The 26217-nt window shown below is 43.3% G+C and overlaps 1 protein-coding gene across 9 annotated transcripts in view; it reads left to right on the top strand.

Moving 5' to 3' along the window:
- The window catches only part of SPP2 (secreted phosphoprotein 2), a 39894-nt gene extending 15497 nt beyond the window's left edge, over positions 1–24397 (top strand). For 2 of the 9 annotated variants that reach the window (XM_037850382.1, XM_037850387.1), the window contains 2 exons: positions 603–698; positions 8589–8702. In XM_037850382.1, the coding sequence (XP_037706310.1) occupies positions 603–688 (86 nt within the window). In that variant the 3' untranslated portion in view covers positions 689–698; positions 8589–8702. The other 7 variants (XM_037850386.1, XM_037850389.1, XM_037850384.1 and 4 more) reach the window with 7 other exon arrangements.
- Positions 24398–26217: the final 1820 nt, after the last annotated feature.

The raw sequence follows: 26217 nt of genomic DNA on the forward strand, positions 1-26217 counted from the left end.
CACACCAGGTGGAGATCAGTGGAGGCCACCTTGGAGGCTGCTACTGCATTGGACAAAAGCCATTGGGGGTCGTAAAATATTGCAGGGATGCAAATTAATGTGAAAGATTCTTTTAGGTGCCTCAGAAGGTAATTCCAGAGCTGAATTCTAAATTTTGAGACTTGAGCCTTGGCAGCATCATCGATACAAATGTGCTACCATAACAGAGTCTACTGGGAACATGAAAATTGAACTCAATTCAGCAAGCAGGTGTGGAGTGCCTGTGTGTGAGAAGTGCTGGGAAGACCCCATGGAGGATGAAAAGATGAACGTGACAGTCCCTGGCCTTGAGGGGCTTCCAGGAGTGGATGACACAGAGCACATATGGAAATGCAAAGTGGAGAGAAATAAGTAGTGGGGTCAGTTGTAATACACCAACGAGAGAGTGAGGGACAGCTTGATAAGGAAGATTCAGTTATCATGTTTCTCTGGCATTCTCTTGGCGGTATGGGTTCTGGTTATTCTAACCACAATCATTCTCAGTAATTTCTGGTTATAAAGTCTGCATTGTCCTAGATCTTGTTGTGACTGACAGAGCCTATACATCCCCTTTTGATCTTCAGAGATCATGAGAAGGGCCTTTCCTCCCGGAAGTAGAAGACACCCAGCCCGCCAGTACAGAGCAAGAATACACTCAGGCTTTGAGTAACAGCCCTGAGGTAAGGGAACACAATTAAAAACAAGTGTATTTAGAAGTAGAAGCTACTTGGAGTGAACATCTTAAAACTAATGCTCCTGTACCTCCAAACATCTGTAATAACCTTATTCAGCTTCCATCTCCAATTCCTACTTTTCTACCCCTTTCCTTTTCTGAGATATTGCTCCTCAATTGTCTCTTTGATTTCAACCTTTTCCCCATGGTTTCTTCACCACTGATGTGATTGAGTCTCCCTACCCAAAGAGCAGTCCCTTCCTTTGACCAGTCTCCCCAATCCCAGCAGCTGCCTCCCTTCCTCCTCTCCATCACTGCCAAACTTTGTTGCCAAAAACCACAGATTCACTGCCTGATACACACTGAAATCAATGTAGTGACATTGGTGCTTCAGAGAGAGAGAGAAAGGGCTTTATTTCATGGCCACCAAAAAAAGGAGACAGGAGTAAGGAAAATCTCAAATCTGTCTCTCCAAGTCTGAAGAGTTTAGGGTTTTTATGGATTCAAACAAGGGGAAGTGGGGTTGTTACAATTATAAAAACAGCTATCTGAAATACGCATCACAATAACAAGTATAAACAACTACAGTATCATGAAAAGGAGTGGCACTAAGCTACAGTAACCATTACGGTAACGTGTCTAAAACTGCAGTCAGCAGTCACGGCTTCTTGACCACAATTGTGGTCTGTGGCTGCCTCAGCCTCTTCACTTCTCACTCACTTTTCTGATTTTTGCAAATTAGATTTTAATCCTTCAAATCTATTAAAGGCCTCCTTTTCTCGACCTATGGTTTAAATACTAGCGACCATTTGTAATATGTCCTTAGCCCAAATCTTTGCCTTATTCTATAGATTACTCTCATCTTTCCCACTCGCCTGACTTTATTGCTGACGTGTGATTATTTATAAATATGCACCTCTTCCCATGGTCTAGCTCAAGATCCAGGACATTATATCAACCACCTCCTGGATCTCATGAGCTCCTGAAACTCAACCAGCCACCTCCCAAGCTCCCGTTCTTAGCCATAGCCATCCCTATCCACCTAATTTGCTGAAGCTAAAAATCTGGGGGGCATCACTGACTCTTCTTTATCCTTTGTCTTCTCCCAACATCCATAGGGATCCTGTCTTACTGATTTTTACCAAAACATTTTCTCTGGAATTTGTCCATCATTTCATTATCATCACCACTGAACTATTGCCTGAATTCTTGCCTCAGGTCCTAGCCCTGCACTGCCAACCTGCGTGCTGTCCTCAGGTTTATCTTTGGACACAGAGAATACTCTGACCCATCCCCACTTAAACTGTTTGATATGTACTTCACTTTCCGGATCGAGCAGAGCTGTGCAAGAGCTGGGCCCTGAGCCAAGAGGAAGTAGCTGCCTATCTGCCCCCAGGGCTTTCGAGAGCTGGAGATGGTGCCCTGGCTCGCCCAACCCACCTGGGCATCTCTGAGTCTCACATCTGTATAAATTCCCAGTCACCAAGGATGGAAGTAGATGTAGCTGTGTTTTCAAAGGCTTCCAAGTACTAATGGGACATCATGAAGAGCGCACTTCAAAGGAGTCTTAGGATACAATTATAGATCATGATTCAATGCAGTCAGTTTTCTATACAACCATACACACAAGCTTGACATTTCATGGGCTTTTCAGTTTACATAACACTTGCATGCCTTCAGGATAAAGTCCAAACTCCCCAGCATGGCCTACAAAGGACTTCATGAGCTGGCCCTGCCCACTTCTCCAGCCTCATCTCTCTCCCAGGCCTGCCTGGCCTCTGAGCTCCAACAATACTGAAATGCTTGCAGTTCCTGCTGCTGCATCCTCTACCTGGAAAACCTACCTTATCATTCAGTCTCAGCTCAGCTGTCACTTTCCTTGGGAGGAAGTTGACTCGGAGAGCTTCCCCTCGAGGTCAGTGTTGACTTCTATCACGGGTCTCCAGAATCAACGCAGGGCCCTGAAACTGCTTGTTTCTTCTCTGCCCTGCACCCCTGCCTCCTCCCCACCTGACCACCAGACTCCGTGAGAGCAGGGCCCATGGAAATTTCTCCACCATTATCTCCCCAGTGCCATAGGCAGAGTCTGGCACACAGTAAGGGCTCATAAATATTTTTTGAGCAAATGATGAAATCCTTCACTCTAGGTTCTTGAGATTAACAACAACAGCAAAAATCAGGTTGAGCATAGTATAATGAATATTTAACACTGGAATTTGAAATAAATTAGCTGACATTTTGCTAAAATAGAAGGCAAAATTCCCCAGTGAGGCCGTATTGGATGGGACTTGCAAGTGGTAGGTTTTCTGTTTAATCTACAGTGTATCTTAAAAATAAAACCCAGCTTCCTATGGGGATCAATGGACTAATCATCTTCCTTTTTAGATAAAAGTAAGTCATTCCTTTTGCTCTACAGAGCATCCTCAGGGGGTGGAGGGAGAATTCTCAATGGATTGGCTCTATTTTATTTATTAATAATGTAAGTATACGGGTGTACATACATATGAGATGCAATATAAAATTTGTCATCTGATTTCTATCAATAAGGAAATTGATTGCTTGAAAAGTCTCTTTGAAGGCAGCATGGACCAAAGGTCAGTCTCAGTTTTGTCCCTCTCCCCCTGTGACCTTTAGCTGGGCATGTTTCCACCCTGTGCTTCAGGTTTCTAGAATCACAAAACACAGCTCCTAAGACCAGCTCAGGAGTTCCAGTGGGGAGGAGGATCCAATGGGATCTAGAATCCGCGGGTCTGGGAGGAATCCTGCTCACCACTTACCAGCCAGAAGATGGTGACTGAATCCCTTAGTTTCTCAGGGCTCAGTTTCTTCAAAGGCCTTTTTTGATATTTGTTTTTATGCCTGCTAGACCATAACTTCCTTGAGGATACATTCCTTGTCATTAATTATCTTAGTTTAATAGCAAGTACAACTATTATTAATGATATGTCTGTTAAATTATTAGTAACAATATCCTTTCTCTATTTCCTATTGCTAAGAACAATTTACATCATAAAAAAAGGTTCAATAAGGTTGGAAGGAAGAAATGAATGAATGCACGATCAAAATCAGGATTACTGTTTTCAACGTTTGAGTGACATATATTCCTATGGAGGGGCCTTTGAGGTGGACACTTTGGCTCAGTGGTCATAGAACTCTAGAGCTTGGCCCAGTTTCTGCAACAAAATAGGTGCTGAGTAAGTGTTTTGTACTTTAATAAACATTCTTCTACAATTCTTTCAGGTTGCTGGAAAACCATTTAATATAGAGGAGTGCATAGCACAATGTAATATTTAAACAAAGAACTCAGAATTTTTTATTTGCTACTCTAAAATAGGAAATATGGAAAATCAGGTCCCAACTCTCATGTTCAAAGGAACCTATTTGAAAATCCTAAACTTTCTTGATCTTTGTAGCCAGAATAGTTCTGACTTTTTAATTACATAGTATCTTAGTTTGCCAGGGCTGCTGTTCTGGTTTGCTAGTGCTGCTGTTACGCAAAATGGATTGGCTTTTATAAAGGGGGTTTATCTGGTTATAAAGCAACTGTCTGAAGGCCATAAAAATGTTAAAATTAAGGCATCAGCACACATATACCTTCACCGAGGGAAGGTCTATGGTGTCTGGAAAACCACTGTTAGCTGGGAAGGCATGTGGCTGGCATTTGCTGATCCCAGGTTGTGTTCCAGCTCCTCTGTCAGCTCCTGTGCTTTCTTCAAAATGTTCCTCTTGGGATGTTTTGTCCTCTCTTAGTTTCTCCAGAGCAAACTCTGAGCTAGCATAAGTCTGCTCTCAATGACTGTCTCCAAAATGTCTCTCAGTTGCTCTCCAAAATGTTACTCACAGCTGCTCTGAATTCCTTGTTTGCAGCTCTTTTATATGGCTGCAGTGATTTAATGAAGATACACCCTAAATGGGTGGGGTAACACCTCCATGGAAATTATCCAGTCAAAGGACTTGCCCACAGTTGATTGAATCATATCTCCATGGAAACACTCAATTGATAGGTTCCAATCTAATCAACACTAATGCATCTGCCCCCACAAGATTGTATCAAAGAACATGGTGTTTTGGGGGACATAATACATCCAAACCAGCACAGCTGCTGTGACAAATACCACTCAGTGGGTTGGCTAAAGCAAGAGGAATTTATTGTCTCATTGTCTTGGAGACCAGAAGTCTGACCTCAAGGTACTGGCAGGACTCGGTTTCTCTGGGAGTCTGTGGCATTCTGGCCATCCTCTGTCAATGGCCATCTCTGTCTCTCTCTGGTTTCCACTGAGCTTGGCTTCTACTTCTCCTGCTCAGTTGTCTGTGTCTCTTTCTAGGTTAAAGACTCCAGTTGTTTAGATTAAGGCCCAGCTTGATTCAATCTTCTTCATTGAAATAGGCTCTTCAGAGGTCCTATTCACATCCCCCGGAACAGGGGTCAGGAATTGTACATTTCTTTAGTGGGGGACGTGATTCAATCCCCATCACACAGTGGCCAGAAAACCCTCAGCACCCAAACCACAGCAGGGCGAGTGATATGCTTGCTTTCACATCATAATGCTGATTAGTGCAGAACTCTTAAAACGTACACCCAGGAGCAACAAGGGAAGCATGTTCTTATAGAATGACATTTGTCAATGACTACATGGCAGAAAGAACCAGCCTTATAATTTTGTTAGTTTGTTCAACAAATATTCATTGACTGCCCACCTTGTGCCTGGCTCCTGTGCCGATGAAGGTCAAAACCCGAGGGTATCTCTGGGTCGGTGCTTGGACCCCTCACATACATCATTTTACATAAATCTTGCAACAAACCAAATGCAGGTTTCTTATTATTATCCCTACTTCACAGATGAGCAGCTAAGGCCTTTAGACTGCCCCAACATCAGAAGTAGTGGTACCACTGGGATTTAGCTCTTGATGTCTGTTTCCATAGCCCCTCTTTTCCCTCCCTGTGATACTTTATCTCATGCCAACATGCATTTTTAGAAAATAGCATGAGAGGGCATAATCCAAAGGATTATTTGTTTAGGATACATTTATCATGCTTTGGGTAAAGCTAGATATGTAGTAGCCAGCTGGAAGGCAAGCATTTTAATTGATTAGAAGCATTAGCGACACACCTACGTACCATCATGACTGTGTGTGGGAGGGGGTAACCCCTAAAACCTGAGCCACCTCAGTAGCTTGTGCAGTATTTCGATATTCAGGGATCAGACCCCTTAGTGACAACTTCTTGCCGTGAGCTCCCGTGACAGCTCATCTACTGAATGGAGCAAGTCCCCCATCCCCCCACATAAGACAGAAAAGACCCAGGCAATGCTGCTGGGGTGGCGGAAACTGGCTGTGTGCACTGGTATTTATTTGCACTCTGTTCTGACTCTCATTCACTGCGGAGCCCCTTCCCCCAATTCCTACTTCTCTACAAGTTCGATGGTGGAGCTAGCTAGTTCAACTAACCCTGGTTTATCTGCTAGCTTCTCTTTAATCTCTCGTGTCCTCATCCGAAGGTCTTCTTTAAAAAGTAGTTTGGCCACTTGCTGCCTCCACAACTGTATTTTTCAATCTCTTCTCATCCACTGACATCAGCGTGCTCTGTAAACACCCCCCATTGCTGCCTCCCCCCACGGCCATTCCCTTTCCCACCCTCCCGTGGAACCTCGTGGCAGCATTTGATGCTGATGATCACTCCCTTTTCTTGAAGTCCTCTGGCCTCTGTGATTTTGCCTCCTTGGATTTTCTCTCCAGCCAAGACTTTGTGTTTCATGGATCCCTATTCTTCCACTTGCCCCTCAAATGATGATGTTCCCCAGGGATCCAACCTCAGCTCTCCCTCCCCTCCCTGTCCTCCCTGTCCTCTCTGTACCAGGTGACCCCTGGCACCTCCAGGGCTTTGACCCACCTGTCTGGGGATTATTCCAACCACTATTTCCACAGGGTCCTTCTAGTCTGAACTCCAGGCCTGAGTAAACAGTCACATGCCAGACATCTCCACCCAGGTATTCTACAGCATGCTCAAAACTGAACTCGTCCCTTCAAAATGTTCTCTTCTTCTTGCATCCAACTCTTCTGTCTAGTTACCCAGGCCTGAGATGGATCCACTCTGACCTCCTCCCTCCCTCTTCCAGTTACTAGGCTCTGCTAATCTGTCCTCTGAAGTGTTCTCCAGCTCTGTCCCCCACCTTCCATGCTCTCTGCTCCAGTCCCAGCCTCGTCATTTCTAGCCTCATATGTTCAGCAGCTTCTTGATGGCTTCATCTTGTTTCCTTCCAAGTCACCTCCATTGTCACCACTAAACTTTCATAAATGCAATTTTTATTAACATATACTCACACAATATAATCCATCCCACAGTATCATCATACAGTTGTGCATTCATTGTCACAATCAATTTTCATTTTCATTACTCCAAAATAAAAAAATATATAAAAAAAATTAAAAAGAACACCCAAACCATCCCATTCCCCTTATCCCCCCACCATTATTTATGTATTTTTTGTCATTATTTTATTACTCATCTGCCCATATACTAGTTAAATACACCAGGTTTTCACTAGTGCATGGTCACACAATAAAAGCTATATAGTTATACAGTTATCATCAAGAATCAAGTCTACTGGATTACTGTTCAACAGATTCAGATATTTCCTTCTAGCTATTGTAATACACTAGAAACTAAAAAGGAATATCCTGTATAAGCCATAAGAGTAACCTCCAAATTGACCTCTTGACTCTATTTGAGATCTCTCAGCCACTGAAACTCTATTTTGTTTCATTTCTTTCCTCCCTTTTAGTCAAGACAGCATTCTCGATCCCTGGATGCCAGAGCCAGGCTCATCCCTTGGAGTCATGTCCCGCTTTGCCAGTGAGGGCAACGGGTAGTGAGTTTATTTGCAGAGCTGAGAGAAAGAGACCACATCTGAGAAACAAAAGAGGTTCTCATTACTGGTAATTTTAACACTGGTTTGTACCAGGTCACAGGGCCCTGTTCACCTAGAGGATGGGTCTAAGCTCCCTGAAGTGGTGCATGAGGAATCAAGCCCCCATCCCCAATAGCCTTGTCCCCATCTGTGTGCCCAGCTCCATCTCCAGCTTCTCTCTGCCTCACACATCGTGGGAAGAGTCTCACATATCTGATGTTCCCACCAGCTCCAGTCTGTTTCCCATCTCCATTTCCAGGCCCTGTTGCTGGAGTGCCACAGCCCAGCACCCCAGCTTCTTCCTTGAGTCCAAACCATGTGTCTCCTCCTTCAGGAACCCCTTTCTTGCCCAGATCCACACCTTCCTTGGGACCCTGTACAGGTGCATCTCTGGAATTGCATTTGCCATGTTGAACTATAATTACTTCTGTCTTCTTCACTGGTTTGTGATTTTTTAAGGCCAAAGGCTATTACTTATCAATCTTTGTAGCCCAAATAAATGCTCCATGTGTAGATGCTTATTGAGTGGTTGAGTAAATAATGAATGAATGATTTCCCTCTCCAGCCTTGCACCCTCAGATGACTGCAGCTATAGCCAGCCTTTCCTCCTTCACTGGCTCAATTGGTTTCTTCCTTCTCATCCTCACACCACAAGCACCTCCTTGGACCAACTCAAGTTCCAATGCACACCTGCAGCCTCACCTTGGGGCTGTCCCTTGTCGTTCCCTTTTTGAGACTGGCGCTTCCTTTCTTGGGCTACATCTCTGATCCCAGACACTCAGTGTCCTCCTCTTCTTCCCTGAGGTGTCTCCCACCTATTTTCTTTTTTCAGGGACCTGGCTTCTTTGCACAGCTAATGTAGTCTGCCCTGCCATCTTAGATCTGTTTACAACAGCTTCTGGGAATCCTGGGTCCTGCACATCTGTAGCAAGAATGAGGAACACATGCCACCGAGGTCTAATCCCCCTCTTCCTTCTCTCTTTCAACAGCAAAATGCACTGGAAGGAATAGAAGTGTCAACGAAGAATTAACATTTTATGAATCATGTAATTTTTCTTTTGTTCAGTTCCAGTTGATAATAAATGTCTTACTTTTCCTTTTTCTTTCATTGCCTGATTTTTTTTTTTTCATTTTTACTGAGATTGTTCAGATACCATACAATTACCCAAAGATCCAAAGTGTACAATCACTTGCCCCTGGGTACCCTCATACAGCTGTGCATCCATCACACTTAATTTTTGTTCAATTTTTAGAAACTTTTCATTACTCCAGACAAGAAATAAAGTGAAAGATGAAAAAAGAAAAAAAGAAAAGGAAACTCTAATCCTCCCCTATCCCTAACCAACCCCCCTCAATTGTTGACTCCTAGTATTGATACAGTACATTTGTTACTGTTTATGAAAAAATGTTGAAGTACTACTAACTGTAGTATATAGTTTGTAAAAGGTATATAGTTCTTCCCTATATGCCCCTCTATTATTAACTGCTAATTGTATTGTCATACATTTGTTCTGGTTCATGAAGTGATTTCTAGTATCTGTACAGTTGATCATGGACATTGCCTACCATAGGATTCAGTTTTATACATTCCCATCTTTTGACCTCCAACTTTCCTTCTGGTGACATATATGACTGAGCTTCCCCTTTCCACCTCATTCACACACCATTCGGCTCTGTTAGTTATTCTCCCATCTTGCTACCAACACCCCTGTTCATTTCCAAACATTTAAGTTCATCCTAGTTGAACAATCTGCTCATACTAAGCAACCGCTCCCCATTCTTAAGCCTCGTCCTATATCTTGGTACCTTATATTTCATGTCTATGAGTTTACATATTATAATTAGTTCCTATCAGTGAGACCCTGTAATAATCGTCCTAATGTGTCTGGCTTATTTCACTCAGTATATTGCCCTCAAGGTTTTGTCATCAACCCATTTTTTTTTAATATGGTTTTGTTCACTCACCATACATTCCATCCCAAGTAAATAATCGATGGTTTTCTGCATGGTCATACATGTATGTGTTCACCACCTTCACCATTATCTATATAAGAGCATCTACATTTCTTCCACAAGGCAGGAGGGAGAGTCAAAGAAGGTAGAGAGGCAAAAGAAAGAGGGAAAAAAAGACAGCTAGGAAGCAGCAAAAGGAAAAATAACCTTAAATCAAAGTAGAATAAAGAATCAGACAATACCACCAATGTCAAGTGTCTAACATGCCTCCCCTATCCCCCCGTTATCTGCATTCACCTTGGTATATCACCTTTGTTACATTAAAGGAAGCATAATACAATGATTCTATTAGTTACAGTCTCTAGTTTATGCTGATTGCATCCCTCCCCTAATGCCTCCCCCTTTTTAACACCTTGCAAGGTTGACATTTGCTTGTTCTCCCTCGTAAAAGAACATATTTGTACATTTTATCACAATTGTTGAATACTCTAGATTTCACCAAGTTACACAGTCCCAGTCTTTATCTTTCCTCCTTTCTTGTGGTGTCTCACATGCTCCCCACCTTCCTCTCTCAACCGTATTCATAGTTACCTTTGTTCAGTGTACTTACATTGTTGTGCTACCATCTCCCAAAATTGTGTTCCAAACCACGCACTCCTGTCTTCTATCACCCTATAGTGCTCCCTTTAGTATTTCCTGTAGGGCAGGTGTCTTGTTCACAAAGTCTCTCATCGTCTGTTTGTCAGTAAATATTTTGAGCTCTCCCTCATATTTGAAGGACAGCTTTGCTGGATACAGGATTCTTGGTTGGCGGTTTTTCTCTTTCAGTATCTTAAATATATCACACCACTTCCTTCTTGCCCCCATGGTTTCTGCTGAGAGATCCGCACATAGTCTTATTAAGCTTCCTTTGTATGTAATGGATCGCTTTTCTCTTGCTGCTTTCAGGATTCTCTCTTTGTCTTTGACATGTGATAATCTGATTATTAAGTGTCTTGGCGTAGGCCTATTCATATCTCTTCTGTTTGGAGTACACTGCGCTTCTTGGATCTGTAATTTTATGTCTTTCACAAGAGATGGGAAATTTTCATTAATTATTTCCTCTGTTATTGCTTCTGCCTCCTTTCCCTTCTCTTCTCCTTCTGGGACACCAATGATATGTACATTGTTGTACTTTATTTCATCCTTGAGTTTCCAGAGACGTTGCTCATATTTTTTCATTCTTTTCTCCATCTGCTCCTTTGCGTGTAGGCTTTCAGGTGTTTTGTTCTCCAGTTCCTGAGTGTTTTCTTCTGCCTCTTGAAATCTGCTGTTGTATGTTTCCATTGTGTCTTTCATCTCTTGTGTTGTGCCTTTCATTTCCTTAGATTCTACTAGTTGTTTTTTTGAACTTTTGATTTCTGCCGTATACATGCCCAGTGCTTCCTTTACAGCCTCTATCTCTTTTGCAATATCTTCTCTAAACTTTTTGAATTGATTTAGCATTAGTTGTTTAAATTCCTGTATCTCAGTTGAAGTGTAAGTTTGTTCCTTTGACTGGGCCATAACTTTGTTTTTCTTAGTGTAGGTTGTAATTTTCTGTTGTCTAGGCATGGTTTTCTTGGTTATCCAAATCAGGTTTTCCCAGACCAGAACAGGCTCAGGTCCCAGAGGGAAGAAATATTCAGTATCTGGTTTCCCTGTGGGTGTGTTTAGAAAATTGCTCCACCCTTTGATGCCTCGGGTCACTGTGCTTTTCTGTCCAGCAGGTGATGCCTGTTAGCCTATAATTCTTGACTGGTGTGAGGAGGTATGGCCGTGTTCCCCCAGGCTCTGGGGTCTGGTTCTGCATGGAAAGGGCCCCACCCCTTTCCTCCTAGAGAAGACAGACCCCCCAGGTGGAGGTCATTAGCATTTCAATGGTCTCGCTCTCTGCTTGTGCTGTCTCCACCCTTCCCAGAGTCACAGCCCTGGAAACTGAAAATGACTGAGGCTTTCTCCACTGAGCTGAAAAAGAAACAGATAGTCCCCTTCAGACCCAGTCCAAGGCGACCCTCTGGCTCTCCCAGGTCAGTCGTCACCCAAAGCCTCTGTGTTTTTTGGGGCTGCGTACCTGTAGTGAGCAGTTCACACTCGCTACTTAAAACCCCAGTTGGAGCTCAGCTGAGCTATATTTGCTTGCTGGGAGAGAGCTTCTCTCTGGCACCACGAGGCTTTCCAGCTCGGGCCATGGGGGAGGGGGTCTCACGACTTGGTTCCGCAGGTTTTACTTACAGATTTTATGCTGTGTTCTCGGGCATTCCTCCCAATTCAGGTTGGTGTATGATGAGTGGATGGTCTTGTTTTTCCCTCCGCAGTTATTCTGGATTATTTACTAGTTGTTTCTGGTTTTTTGTAGTTGTTCCAGGGGGACTACTTAGCTTCCACTCCTCTCTATGCCGCCATCTTGCCCCTCCCTCCTCATTGCCTGATTTTTAATAATAAGTCTAACTATCAAATTTTCAGGTGAGAAGCTAATGACATGAGAAAATTGGCATTAGCTAAGGACTTGAAGGAGTTGAGGATTCACAAAGTAGCCATACCTCACGTAATTATGTGGAATGTGTGTTTTGGATCAATTTACAATGGTTGCAAATCCCATGTTATGAAAAGGCAGTCCCAGGAAGCTTAGTGTCAGAAGAGTGTTTGCCTTTCCTTTTATGTCTAATTTTATTTTATTTGTAAAAGGATCTGGTGTTTAAGGGGCAGGAGGTACCACCCTCCTCACCAAAATAGTGTCATGGCTTCTTTTCCTTCAGGTTTCTGAAGGGACTCAATAGCAAAGGGAACTTTCTGCCAAAGCAATAATTGCCAGGAAAGCACCGTGGGACTGAGGGCTGTGTCCTCCAGCCTCTTATTTAGAAATGCACCCTGATTTGGTGTCCTTCCTGGAGCCAGGCATTTACTATAGTCAGTCTGTTCTGGGGCTGACCAGGAAGTGGCTTCTGGCTGTGAGAGGATTTGAAGGACGTGAGAATCCCCAGACCTGATCCCTTCAACTGACATTCACTTGGGTTCCCACTGCTTTGAACGGAGAGATCATGCGTCTCTGAGAACTCTTTTCTGGGATGGACAATACACTCAGTCATCATCAGTCATTTGCACTTCAATTTAGATGTGACCATTTATTCCTGCTTCAGTATCAAAAGGCTTTGCTTACTAGAGCTTTGAAACGTTCAAGAAGGCTAGTCCCCTCCTCACTCCCATCCTCTGATTTTTTTCCGGTACTTTACTGATCATTTCCATACGCTTATTTTGTTTCAACTTTAAGGTCAGCTTGTCAGGTTATGAAGAAATATTCCCTTGTTATTTTGAATCAAAATTATAATACACCAAATTTATAGTTAATTTAGGAAAAATTGACATCTTTCAACTTTAAAGTTTCATTCTATAAGAATAGAATAAGGTGTATATGCCATGTATTAAAGTCTTCTCTTATGTTTCTCAATAGAATTTAAGAAATTTTTAAAAATATGTGCTCTACATATTTCCTTTAAAATTTACTCATTGGTATTATTTGTTGTGTTACTATAAATAGGGTCTTTTATCATATATTCATAATATAAAATATAATACAAAGTAAGTATATTAAAATAAAATTGATATATAGTAGGTATGTATTGTTTATAATCAGTTTTCAAATGATATTCTGTAGTATTCCAGGTATACAACCATAACTTTTTACAAATAATATTAATTTTGTCTCTTCTTTTTCATTTTTAAAATGTCATTTCCTGCTTTTCTTCTGTTTTCTTTGATAAGTATATTTCGGCAGGGTTAAACCACAGTGTGATACTGTGAATTCTTGTCTTGTTCCTTACTTTGATGGCATTCTAACAAGCATTTTGATATTTTATCATTAAGCACAGTGCACGTTTTCTGGTTTGGTATAAGGAATGCCTAGATTTTTAATCATATTAAGGTTGTATCTATCCTTCCACTCTTAAGAGTTTATAACCCTAAATGTATCTTGAGCTTTATCAAACGGATTTTGAAATGATCTTAGTTTTTCTTCTTTGATAACAAAATATGGTGAATTATATTGATAAATCACTAATATTAAGCCATCCTTGCATTTCTGGAGCAACTCCACTTGTCATGGCTTATTATTCTTTAAAAATAGGGCTGGATTCTAGTTTCCAGTGTTCCATTTAGGAATTTTATATTAACACTCATTAGTGAGAGTGAGCTGTAGTTTATTTGGGGGCTGTCTTTTTCTAGATTTGGAATTTTGTGTATTGTGAAACCCTTTCTATCTTTACATGGCACTTCACCTTGCCCCATCACCCCCAAAATCCCAGTCCAATAAGGATCTTATCCCTGAACACCTGTTGGAGACAGGGGTGTTTTCTTTAATGGCTGGAATAAGATATTAATGGTATATAAGGTAATTTAAATATTTCTATAATTTGGTAATATTTGAATCCATTAACTTTGGCAAATTGAGTTATGTAGCCCTCAAAAAACATACAAAAAAATGTGATCTTAATCTTAATCCCATTCTGTGGGTGTGAACTCATTGTGAAAAGGACTTTTGGAAGATGCTATTTCAAGATAGCATCTGAATCAGTTTGTGTTGCAACCCCATTATTGGAGTCCTCGTAAAGAGAAAGCCACGGGGAAAAGCCAGAAACTGCAAGTCAACGGAACCCAGAAAAGAAAGGAAAGGACTTCATCGTGCGATGGGAAAGCCCAGGGACCCAAGCATCGCCAGCCAGGACACTGCAGACCCCTGGAGGAAGCCAGCCTTCCAGCCTCTGAAACCACGAGCCAATAAACTTCTGTTGTTAAAGCCAACCCATGGTGTGGCACTTGTCATAGCAGCCTGGAAACTAAGGCACCAGTGTTTCCCCAGCACTTTTTTTCCAACACATTTCTTCTGCTTTCTTTAGGAGAGAAAACATAGCAGCAAACACACATGAGGCCTGAAATATTCAATTCCTGTTCAGCAAGTCACTGGCCAGGAGTCTGCTAGGATATGTGAAGACATGCCCGGCAAATGCTCCTGTCTGATTTGCGCTGTAAATGTGTACATTGTGATGGGGCTGAGCCAAACCTCATTCAGAGCAGCTACTAGGGCCTAGGTCAGCCTGTGCCTTCTGGGAGCATTGCTTCTCCCAGGCATTAGCACCCCAGCAGGAACAAAAATGCAGTTAGCGGGGGAAGTGGGTTCATCGGCTGCTGGTAGCAGCAAGGGCTTTATGGATTGGAAATGGAGAGTGGGAGACCCACATGCTCTGTGCACTTAGAGTGGGCTATTTCTAAGAACGACATGAGCTCATTCCTTCAGGTTGGAACTCAGGTGAGCAACTTTCTGTTAAACAAAAAGATCTTGGTGGCTTTCCCCTGCGTGGAGCCCACCTGCCCAGAATGTGCACTTGCGACATGCAGGCCCTGCCGTGGCGCTCTCTCAGCTCCACCCTCTATAGAAACTGCCATACAAGAGAAACAGGGGCACACCTCTCCATAAAAGTGTCACTATGTCCCTTGGAGGCTTGCAGCAGAATCGTTTTGGCCTCTCTCCAGAGGCAGGTGAGGCTGGAGCCAATTTGTCTGGAGCAATTTTTTTTTTTTTTTTTTTTTTTTTAAACTATAGAATGAGTAGCAACTTTGACAAGCTGTTGCATTATCTGGAGCTCCTGGGACACGCACACACCTTTACAGATGAACTGCATTTTCCGTCCTCGCCCCCTCTCGGCTTGGATTAAAAATTGCCCAGCGTTCAATATTGACTGTTCTTCCTTGTTTCCTGTCCCTGGAATGTCTCAGTGTGGCTTGGCTTGGTGCCAACCTGCCATCCATCGCTTAGCTCAAAAATTGATTGGTTTCTTCTTGAAGTTTAGGGGCAGCTTCTAGGGCTAGTCTGTTCTGTGTTATTTTCCTTTTTAGGTCACTGCAAAAGATTTAATTTTGATCACGAGAATAATTGTTTACATCTCTCACAAAAGGTGCTCTGATTTCTTCAGTGGCTGTGGGGTGTTAGTGGCTGAGGAGAAAGAGTTTTAGGGAAACAGAAAAGAGGCAAGGTAAGAATTGTCAACAAAAAGCCCCTCGCTGTGCAGACACCAAGTTCTAGCCTTTTAAAATGAAACAGGTGGATCATCTGAGTTTCCTAGACTGCCCTGTTTTCTCTCCTTGGCACCCTGTCCCATCAGACTTCTTGGCAAGAGAGGAGTTAGTGGGGAACTCTAGGAAAGAAGAGCAGCTCACGTCTGAAGTCTAAGCGGAGCCCACCCTGGGGAGCTGGCCGTCTCCTACTTCCCGAGGCCACGATGTGCTCAGTGCTTCAGCAACCCGAGGAAAGGCAAGCTGTTTTCCATTTTGTTCAGTTGTCCTGTTTGAAGAGCTCTGTTTACGTGCACATTAGATTTAGGGAGAAGGGTCTGGAGCCCACGGGAGACGAGTGTGTGTGGGGCAAAGAGGGGAAGTCCAGAGGGTGTGAGTAGCTGGATGGGGCCGCAGCAATCATGAGCAGGAGCTGGGTGGGTTGGCAACGTTGGCCCGGGGACATGGAGCACAAGGGACCCGGTACGTGGCAGCAGCTGGAGCCTCTGGAGCCCGTCTGGAGGTCTCCGACTAGACTTGTTCAAGGTGGCAGCCAACACCCTGCCAGTGCCCTACAGTTCTCCCCAGCTGCTGCTCAAGGGTAAGGGGCTGGAATGTGGGGTTGTGTGGTCAGGAGCCCAGCTACAGTTGCCATGATCCAAACAGTAACTGAAGTTCCTAATGGGTCAGGCAGTGAGCTATGGAGGGCTGCCAGGGCCACACATGGGGACAGGGGGTGCAATGTGACCTCAAGGCATTGGACACACCAGAGGGATTACAGTGCCACCCCAGCCTGAGAATTTTGAGAGATGAATGCACCTCTTTCTTCTGATATCCAAAGAGACACTCCCTTGGACATCACTCAACAGAAAATTGGCATCCCTAGAATCCAAACAAAACACACTTCAGAAGGAAAAAAAAACACCATCAATGTGCAGATAAGAAATAAAGGCTCATTTTTCTCTCCACTGGTGTGCTTGGAGTCACAGCTTTAGGAATAAAATGGAGGAGGGAAAGAGAAAGACGGCTGGGCTGACTCCCCAGCTGCTTCTGCGGCGTTCTGAGCTGGAGGGCACTTGGGGGCAGAATTTCATAAGCACAGTTCTGGGGGCCTCTGAGGACCCAGGCTTGCAGCAAGCAGGGTAACTAGATCAGAGTTAAATCAGAAAACGGGAGTTGCTCTGTGAGCAGAAGTGCAGGGGCCTGTTGCTGTTTCTTCAAAGACAGAGCTGTGCATCGTTGCAGCAACTGTTGAAGACTACCTACCTCTCGCAACCTTCTCTTCCTCTCCTCTTTCTCCCCCTGGCTCTTCCCTGCCTCCATTCTTTCCTCCTTTGCCATACCAGTTCCCGTATCCTGTCTTCCCTTGCTGGGCACGTCCTGCTGGGAAGTCACACGGGTCATTTCCACGTGTAGATCGGAGCGTGGTGAGGTTATTGCTTCTCCTGTCAAGCCACAGATCGGGGTGGGGACATTCCATTCTCAACTCTTTAGAAGTCACGTCTGTGGGGACAAGATTCAGGTTTTCAAGAACATACATTGTAAATGGAAAGGTTAAGGAAAAAAGTTAAAATTTGCCAATGATCCCATCCGATACCTTTATTTCTTGCTCTCCCTTTAAAATCTACTTATTGGGGAAATCTTGAGATTTTAAAGGGACAGATAATGAAAAGTTCTCTAGTTAATTTTAGTCATAAAATAGACTCATTTATTTAGTTAGAATAAATTTTATGTTATAGAATGTATCTACATATTACATATTAATATACATTCATTATAATATACCCTATAATGTGGTCCAAACTCTAAACCAAGTGTTTCCATCTTCTTCTCTCCTCATCTCAGATTGGGGAAAGGGTGGGCATGGCCTTTTTTCTCCACTCTAGCTCTGCCGGCAGAGGTGAGGGGACTGGACAGCTCTTAGGGGGCTGGGCAGCTTAGTGCCCGGGCCTGGCAGATGGTAAAGTGGTTCTTTCACTCAGGAATCTCTAGGGGTGCCCTGTGGTCCCCTCTCTCCTGGGGATCCTTTGAACTGGGCCTGGTTGTGGTCTTCTGAGTCTCCTCCCTTGGCCCTGGGGTATCCTGTAGCACATGGCCAACCTTCTCTGGACCTTCTCGTGCTTCCATAAAGCCATATTAGACTGACTCAGGGTGGCCCCATGCTGGCTATACCAGGTTGAACAGTGCCCCCCCCACCCCCACCCCAAATGCATGTCCACCCAGAATCTCAGAATGTGATGTTGTTTGGAAATAGGGTCTTTGCAGAGGAAATTAGTTAAGATGAGGCCACACTGGATTATAGTGGGACCTAATTTAATGACTGGTGTTCTTATAAGGAGAGAATACCAACCCAGGGATGGACAGAGGGAAGCAGGACACGTAAAGATGGATGCAGAGAGTGGAATGATGCGGCTACAAGCCAAGGAATGCCAAGAATTTCCAACAAGCACCAGAAGCTGGAAAAGGTCATGGAACATATTCTCCCTCAGAGCCTCCAGAAGGAACCAACCCCTTCGATACCTGGATTTCAGACTCCTGGCCTCCTGAACTGTGGGAGAATAAATTTCTGTTGTTTTAAGCCACTCAGTTTGTGGCCATTTGTTACAGAAGTCCTAAGAAGTGAACACACTGGCTTTCTCCCTCTTAGCCCATGTCTTTCTCCAGGAAACATCCATGGTCTGCTCGACCAATACACTCTGGGATGGCAGGTCGGTCCCGTAAAGCAGCTCTCCCCTGGATCTGCGTCCCGAGCCTCTGCTGAGCTCTTCTCTCACCTTCTCAATTTTGTGGTGGGAGTTGGACCTCACCTCACAGGTCTTCAGGCCCCAGTCCTCCAAATTACCTAACCTCAAATGGCCCATCTTCTGGTTTATGGGGTAGGCACCCACTTTCCTCTCTCCCCAGGGTGGGCTTGCACAGCAAGGCATCTGTTCTTTGCAAAGAAATATCTTCACCTGTGTTCTCGCCAAGGCATCCTGCTGATCCCTTTGTAGGTAAATCTGTGGTCTTGCTAAAGGGTCCACGTGCTGAGCTGCAGGTTTTCCTTCATTCCCTTTGAAAATTCTGCCTGTGTGGATAGAGGTGGGGTCTTTTTGTGCCCATTTTGGTTCTCCAGTTCCAATCTAATGTCTAGATACTTTGAGATAGTACCTCATGTAGTTATAGAGACTGCCTTTCTGACAAATTATAAACATTTTCCCATGCTATTAGGACTTTCATTAGTTATTTTTAATGGCAGCATAGTATTCTATAGTATGAGGAAGCCAATCAATCCTCTATTGTAAAATATGTAATATTTAAAAATTGAACTATAATATAAATAAGAAATTAAATACATTTGAATATACATTTTGAATATTGGATAATTTCCTTAGGAAGATTTTCTAGAGGTGGAATTACTGGGTCAAAGGAGAGATCTTTAGCTCTGATACTGCATGTGGCTCTGTTGCATGAAGCCTATTGCTCAAAGCCTGTAATTTCTGTAAATATTTTATACTAGTTGGTACAAGACATGTCCTAGCTCTGTGATTCATGTATATAATAGCGAGTATAAATGCTCTCCTTGTAAACATGAAAAATAACCTTCTGAAAATGAGTTACAGCCTACTACTTAGCCTGTCTGGGTAACACATTTAATACATTTTAGTCATAATTACCACATCCTTCAATTATGGTCCCAGAACATGTCTTAAAAAGTGTCTCTTTGTGCCTTTGCTTGATTGGTCTCAACTCTAAAAGCAAACCCTAAAATACAGCCAATCAACATTTAGCACCACAAGCAAAAGGAGGCAGCCCCCTCCTCCTCACTCTTCAAGGCTTAATAAAACAAATGTAATAGACACTGGCAGTATCGTCAGTGAATATCTTTGTTCTGAAGATGTCAGCATAGAAAATAATTGAAAATGATGCTTATCTAGAGTCAAAGGATCTGGGATTCAACTCATATTTTGCTAACATCTAATTATTTTTACTTAGAGAATGTTTACTAATATTACTTCACTTTGGTGACATTTTCTGGGCAAAGAGAGTAGTGGGCTAAATGAACACTAAGATTTCTAAGAATCCATCCTCCTGCTAATGTTCAGATGTTATAGGATGTATCTACACATTACATATTTGTTTTTTTAAGTTTATGAATTCTTCTTTATGGTCATCCAGTGTCTTCTTTATATCCTTCAGCTCTTTTGCTATATCTTCCTTCATTTCATCAAATTTATTTAGCATTAGTTGCCTCCACTCCTGTGTCTCAGCTGAGCTATTAGTTTGTTCCTTTGGCTGGTCCATGTTTTCATGTTTCCTGGTATGGCTTGTTATCTTAAGTTGTCTAGGCATCTGATTTTCTTGATTAGTTTATTTTGGAGCTTGTTTTCTGTCTTTTACCTAGTGGTTTTCTTGTTGGTTGGCTTTGTTCTCTGGCCTCTGTTATTCAGTTCAACTTATTCTAGACCTCTAACTTAGGTTCTATTTAGTTGATCAGAATTTTTCCCCTCTTGTTTTTTCTGTTTCTTGCTCTGCCTCCATGTAACCTTTTTGTGAGTGGGTCTCCTCAGATATGGTCGACCCTAGTCAGATTTTCCCAGTCTAGTGAGGCCCAGGTCTCATTGGGAGGGTATGAAGTTTTCCTGAGAATGAGACCCTCCAATGAGGCCTTTAGAATTGGTGCTTTTCCTCTCCTGTGCAGCAGGTGGCGCTGGCCAGCCCGCAGCTCCCCCACCAGTGTAAGGAGGTGTGGAGCCTTTAGTTCTCCTGGTGACTCTGATCCTGTCAGAGGCGTGGCTGACTGAAGCCGGAATCTGAATTCCAGCCCCTGGGGTCTGAGTTCCCAGAAGGAGGACTGCCAGTTGAGCTGGACCTCCCTCCACTCTCCCAATCCTCAGAACTCCAGTTGTCTCTCAGGGGCACTATTCCCTTCTCCCCTCTCCTCTATGGGGCCTGTCCAGGTAGATTCCTTGGTCAGCCTGAGTTGCCAATTAAAGACAGGGGTGGAGGCCTTCAGTAGTGAACACGGAATTCAAAGACACTGTGGGTACTCTGTCTCCCCCAAGCCCAGCCTAGTCCCTCAACCTGGGCTTTCTGATAGACAATAACCACATATATTTCTTTTAGATTAAAAAAAAAAAAAATAGAAAAGAAAAACAAGTAAAAGAAGAAAGAAAAAAAAAAAAAGTCTCTTTTAAAAGTCTTTCCCCAGCCTGGAAGTTTTGTCAGTGCCAGAATAGGGCATTTAAAGATATGCTTTGGGCTATTGTCTGATAATTACTCTCCAACAGCTTCAGTTCCACCCCTGCTGGGGGCTATTGAAATGCAAAAAGATAAGGGATCAGTGAGAAGCCAGAAGGGACAAAATGTAGGGGGAAAAAAAATGGCTTTTTTGGAGTCTGGGAATGGGTGCCCGCTTTTACGTGCCCCCACTTCTCGGAGCCCAGCCCTTCTTTAGCACCCCAGCTCCCAAAGTTAGTTAATTAATTTGTTAATTAATTCTGCAGTTGAGGCTGGGTTGAGCCTCCCTTCTTGCCCTCAGCAGATCGCTGTTTTTTGGGTTTTTTTCCCCCCTTTCAGGGAGCCGGCAGCAAGACAGTCTGTGAGGTCTGGGTGGGGAGGGGCGCTAGACCCCCGGTCCGGGGAACTTAAAATGTTCGCTGCGATCTCAGCTTTTCCTCCAATTCCAAACTTGTGTCCAATGTGTGACTGGTTACTGGAGACCCCGAAAACACTGTTTCATATAGTTCTTGGGTAATTGCCAGCTGCTCTAGGGGAGAGACGAAATTCTGCTCCTCACCACTCCACCATCTTGCCCTGCCCTTACACATTACATATTAATATATATTTATTAGATTATATATTATACTTGAAGGACATTTCCATGTCTGTCTCCCAGTAGTGAGCCAAACGAGTCTGGACCACGTCTTCTGGACAAGTCTTCCTACGTGTATTGTTCAAAGATGGCATCTTAAGCCAAGACCTTCCCAAAATAGCAATCACAAGGCTCATAATTACATTCAACAGATGCAACTATACCGGGAACCCACCTCATTTTTTCAGTTGAATAAAACATTTGATTGTTATATGAACTACTGTCTTGATACATGAGGTTATAAGTAAAGACAACAAAATAACTTTTGGAATTATTACCCAACTAGCTATTATGCTTCATTCTTAAGTTTATAAGAGCTCTGTGGCTGGCTGTAAGTTTACAAAAAGTTCCTATAATTCTGATCTGGGAGTTGCAAAATGACTATACATTTTGTCTAGAAAGACGCTGATTAATAAAATAAAATTGGAGATTCATTCTTAGTTTGGTCAACAACTATTAAATAATAGTCTTTCTTGATTCTGGGAGAAACACACAAGAATGCACACGCATGCACACACGTGCCCGCCTGGACCAAATCCCTACTGGCACAGTCCGCAGCAGAACACATAGTAGGGAAGTTTCTTTGCCAGAAGACAACCCAGCCCAAAGCTTATTACAGTTACTGACATTGATAAAGGATGAAAACGCAGCTGAGGAGGATTAGATCTCCTGGCAGGATTAGAGGGGCATTTCACCTGAGTTTTAGGAAACCAGGAGGGGACATCTGGCAGTGAGCAGAGCATGAAAGTCAAATAGTCCTTATACGTCGGTGGCAGTGCTGCCAAGTAACTCACTTTTGTACAATTCTCAGTATAAACCCTTTATCATTTCTATGTCTATTTTATGTCTCCTAAATGAGTCATTTACTAGGAAGGATGTAGTTCTGCACTGGTATTAATATATTTAAGTTCACACCTGTGATTTTTTTTTTGTCATACAAAACTGAACAAAAGGTACAAAAGTGTACACTACGTATGTGCAGTGCTCTGCGATGACAGCCAAGGTCAGGTGCTTGTTTTGGCTAGAAGATCCTGTTACACCTTTGGCTTGTGTGGAAACAGGTGCAAGTGTAGCATGTCCAGATGTAATGATGTATCAGATAGTTTTTATATGTGTATTGTCTTATATTTATTACGAAGATCATGAGCAGTGGTTAAGATATTAAATATGTGTGACTCAGAATTACATTGCTTCTGTGCAATCACAACAAAAGGCTGAATTGCACACTGAGATTGAAGGTCTGCAACTGCCATTTTTTACGCCAGATTTCTGATGCGTAAGGACAAAGCATCTTGTTGTTCAGGATGTCATTGTAATAGGTGTTATAAATGTGAACTTATAAAATAAAGGAATGCTAGTAAAATGAAAAAAAAATGAATTCATCTCATTTTATAGAAGAAACCAGAGTCCATTAGGCTAAGGCTAAAGGACTCATCTAAGATCATCAGCTCTTTAGAGAAAGATCAGAAAGCTGGGCCCAGACTCCCAGCCAGTCTGAGCTCCTTCCGTCACAGTGCACACATGCACACACACTCACAAAAGGTATGAAACAGGCACAGAGTAGCTCTCTACACCTTCTCTTCTTAGTGCCTTTATGACAGTGCCTTTTCTTTTGGAAGGGATAATACCATATATCATGAGGAAAGACCTGAAGTAATAAAATCATCATAGGGAAGGATGAAATTTCACACCTACCATCCCTTTTAAAGTTTATGAAGAGCCAGTTGATATTACAGTCAATAGGTCTTTAAGTAACACACAATATCTCTAGAAGACCTGGGACAATTTAGCTAACTATGTGGAATCATTTTTCCTTAATAGTATGCCTCTACCTTGGTTTCCTTAATATTTCTAAGCTTGAATTTATTTTCACTACTCCCTAAAACTTGTTGAGTTTTTAGAGTCCAGTGAAATTCCAGAGACCGTCTGTGCTAGGAGTATGGATATCTTTTCAACATCCTTTCTCTTTCTCTCTCCAACTGTTCAGCAGCTCTGCAGCCTGGGCCTGTGTGGACCAAGCTGTTCGTGGGAATCAAAGCCCCTTCCAGTGTCTGGTTCAGAAATGGGTACCTACGTCTGTTCAGGCCAGGGATAAGCCAAGAAGAGTTTGCTGGAGGCAGCTGGACATGTTTTTTTTGCCCCCACCCCCCCAACGTTAGCATGGTTGACAAGAAAGAGCAGGAGCAGCTGCCCATGGTGCTTAAGAAAGAAGGAAAAAGATGTGTTAGTAGAAGACCTGATCGACAACTTCAGGATGAGGGGAAAATAACTGATAGGACACCAGAAAGGCGACCACTTTGCAAACGATGATTTGAAACACCACTTGAAAAAAAGGGTGAAGGAGAAGAATTTTCAGTTGGTTGACTCATGTTTGACCAGCCTATCTGGGGCTGTGGTGGACATGGAAGAGGTCAAGGAGGCTATGGATATGGAATGGGCCAAGGAGATGGATTTGATTCTCATGGCAATGGGCTGAGGAGACATGTGATTTTCTTCAAGTATCTCTCTTTCCTCTACAAAGATGAAGATGAAGTTGCAGAAGGGAAGACAGAGCTGAGAGAATCAAGAACAGGAAGCCAGAGCCAGCCGATTAAATTTTACCTCAAACCCATCCTGCACCACACTTCTGGAGCCAATAATACATTTCTTCATTGTGTAACTCGATTTGGGGTGGCTGTTTTTGCAAGAATCTCTCTCCTGTGTGATATATGATCACATTCAGTTCATCTCATTTCGTAGAAGAAACCAGAGTCCATTAGGCTAAGGCTAAAGGCTCATCCCAGATGATCAGCTCTTTAGAGAAAGATCAGAAAGCAGGGCCCAAATCTAAGCTCGTTCCATCGCCCAGCCCGCATGGAGCTGCTGCAGGTTGTCCATAAGCATTTCCAAACACGCTGTGCTTTGATGGACCAAATGGACTTCTCTAGGGCTTCTTTGATGTTAGAGAATATGAATAAAATCAGTGAAGCAGTGTTTGGGATATCCTCATGATCCAAATTATTTAGGTCCTTCTTGCTTCTTGCCTTAGAAGTCATGGTGCTTCTCTAGCCAATGGCATTATTGGGTTTTGATCCCGATGGATGTGCTAATCGAGATTCCTGTCCTCCAATTAGTGCTTGCCTTTTGATCAGAATGTTTCTGCCAGTTGCTGTTATGCTCTGAAAGAGCTTCAGATTCCTGAGGCCATCTTATGGACATGCCCATTTGGAGCCTGTGCCTCACAGGGGAGGTGAGGAGGTAAGGAAGCTGTGGGTGCCCCTCGCTCCACGTGCACGGACGTTTTCTGAGTGTGTGACCTGCCCTGCTCTCCTTCCCCTCTCCTTCCTACTCATGGTTTATACCATCCACCCCTGATTCCAGCCCACCTCCCATTTACATACCTTTATTTATTTATTTTTTTGATCTCTGCATTATATGAAAGGGATAGAATACTAGACCTAGAATCAGAAAACCTAATTTTAGCACCTGGAAATTATCTTCGGCCAAGTAACTTAATGACCTCAAGCCTATGAACATGAAGATAAAATATCTGCCAAGCACGTTTCTTGTCTGAGTTACCCTTCCATCTTCCGGCCTTGATATGTCATCGGTTCAACCACATGTTTTGGGTACCCACGATTTAAAAGACACAATGCTAGGTGGAAAATATAAATGTAAATCGCAGACCATTATCTAAGAGTAAGGTCTTGTTACCATTATTCAAACACTCATCTGGAAATTGCATAAGTTATATAAAATGTTTTGTCTCTTCTTTAACTGCTTGACATCTTCCACATCCATATACTTTCCAGATCTTTACTATCACTCACGTGAGTAGTAAAAACAAAATGCCAACCTTCTTGGGCCCTGTCACCTTCCTCTGCTGAGCAACAACCCCAGCAAACACTGTAAGTGACCAATGCCCCTGTCACTTCTCACTGCTGGTGTTCTATGTAATCAGTCACACACACACCAGGAATAACACAAACCTTTACTGCTTGTGAGAAGGTCATGGTTAAAATAGGTTAAGCATGTTATGGGGCCTGCTGGTTAGAAGCACCTTTGGCATGTAAGAAGTTTGGGGACAGGAGGTTTTCCAGATGATGCTGTATTAGTTTTATATTGCCATGTATCACATTGCCACATACTTAGCAGCTTAAAGCAGCACACATTTGCTATCTCATAGCTTGTGTGGGTCAGGAATCCACACCCAAGTTAGCTGGATCCTCTGCTTCAAGTTCTCTCACAGGCTGTAGTCAAGGAGCCAGCCAGGGCTGAGGTCTCATCTAAAGGCTCAGATGGGGAAGGATCCACCTTCAGGATCACATGGTGGTCAGCGGAACTCAGTTCTTCAAGGATTGTTGACTGAGGGCTTCATTCATAGGTAGTGGTTGGCTGGATGTGGGCTTCTCCAACTGGCAGCTTGCCCCATCAGAGCACGTGGGCCAGAAGGCAACAGAAAGTCTGCTAGCAAGATGGCGGTCACAATCTTATGCATCCTAAGCACGAAGTGACATCCCATCACCTTTGCCATATTCCATTGGTTAGAAGCAAGCCACGGGTCCTGCCCACACTCGAGGGCAGGGGCTTGCACAGAAGTGTGAACACAAGGAAGTAGGGACCACTGGGGGCATCTTAGAGTGTGCCCTCCCCAGATGCGTTGGATGCCTTCATTCTGCCAACAGATTAATATGGGCATTTGGAAGGGGGGAAACAGGAGCTGATGGTTGTGCCTGGACCCCGCGGTAGGTAGTGTGTGGGCAGCAGAC

The sequence above is a fragment of the Choloepus didactylus genome, chromosome 9 (genome assembly GCF_015220235.1).
Source record: "Choloepus didactylus isolate mChoDid1 chromosome 9, mChoDid1.pri, whole genome shotgun sequence".
Classification (NCBI taxonomy): Eukaryota; Metazoa; Chordata; class Mammalia; order Pilosa; family Megalonychidae; genus Choloepus; species Choloepus didactylus.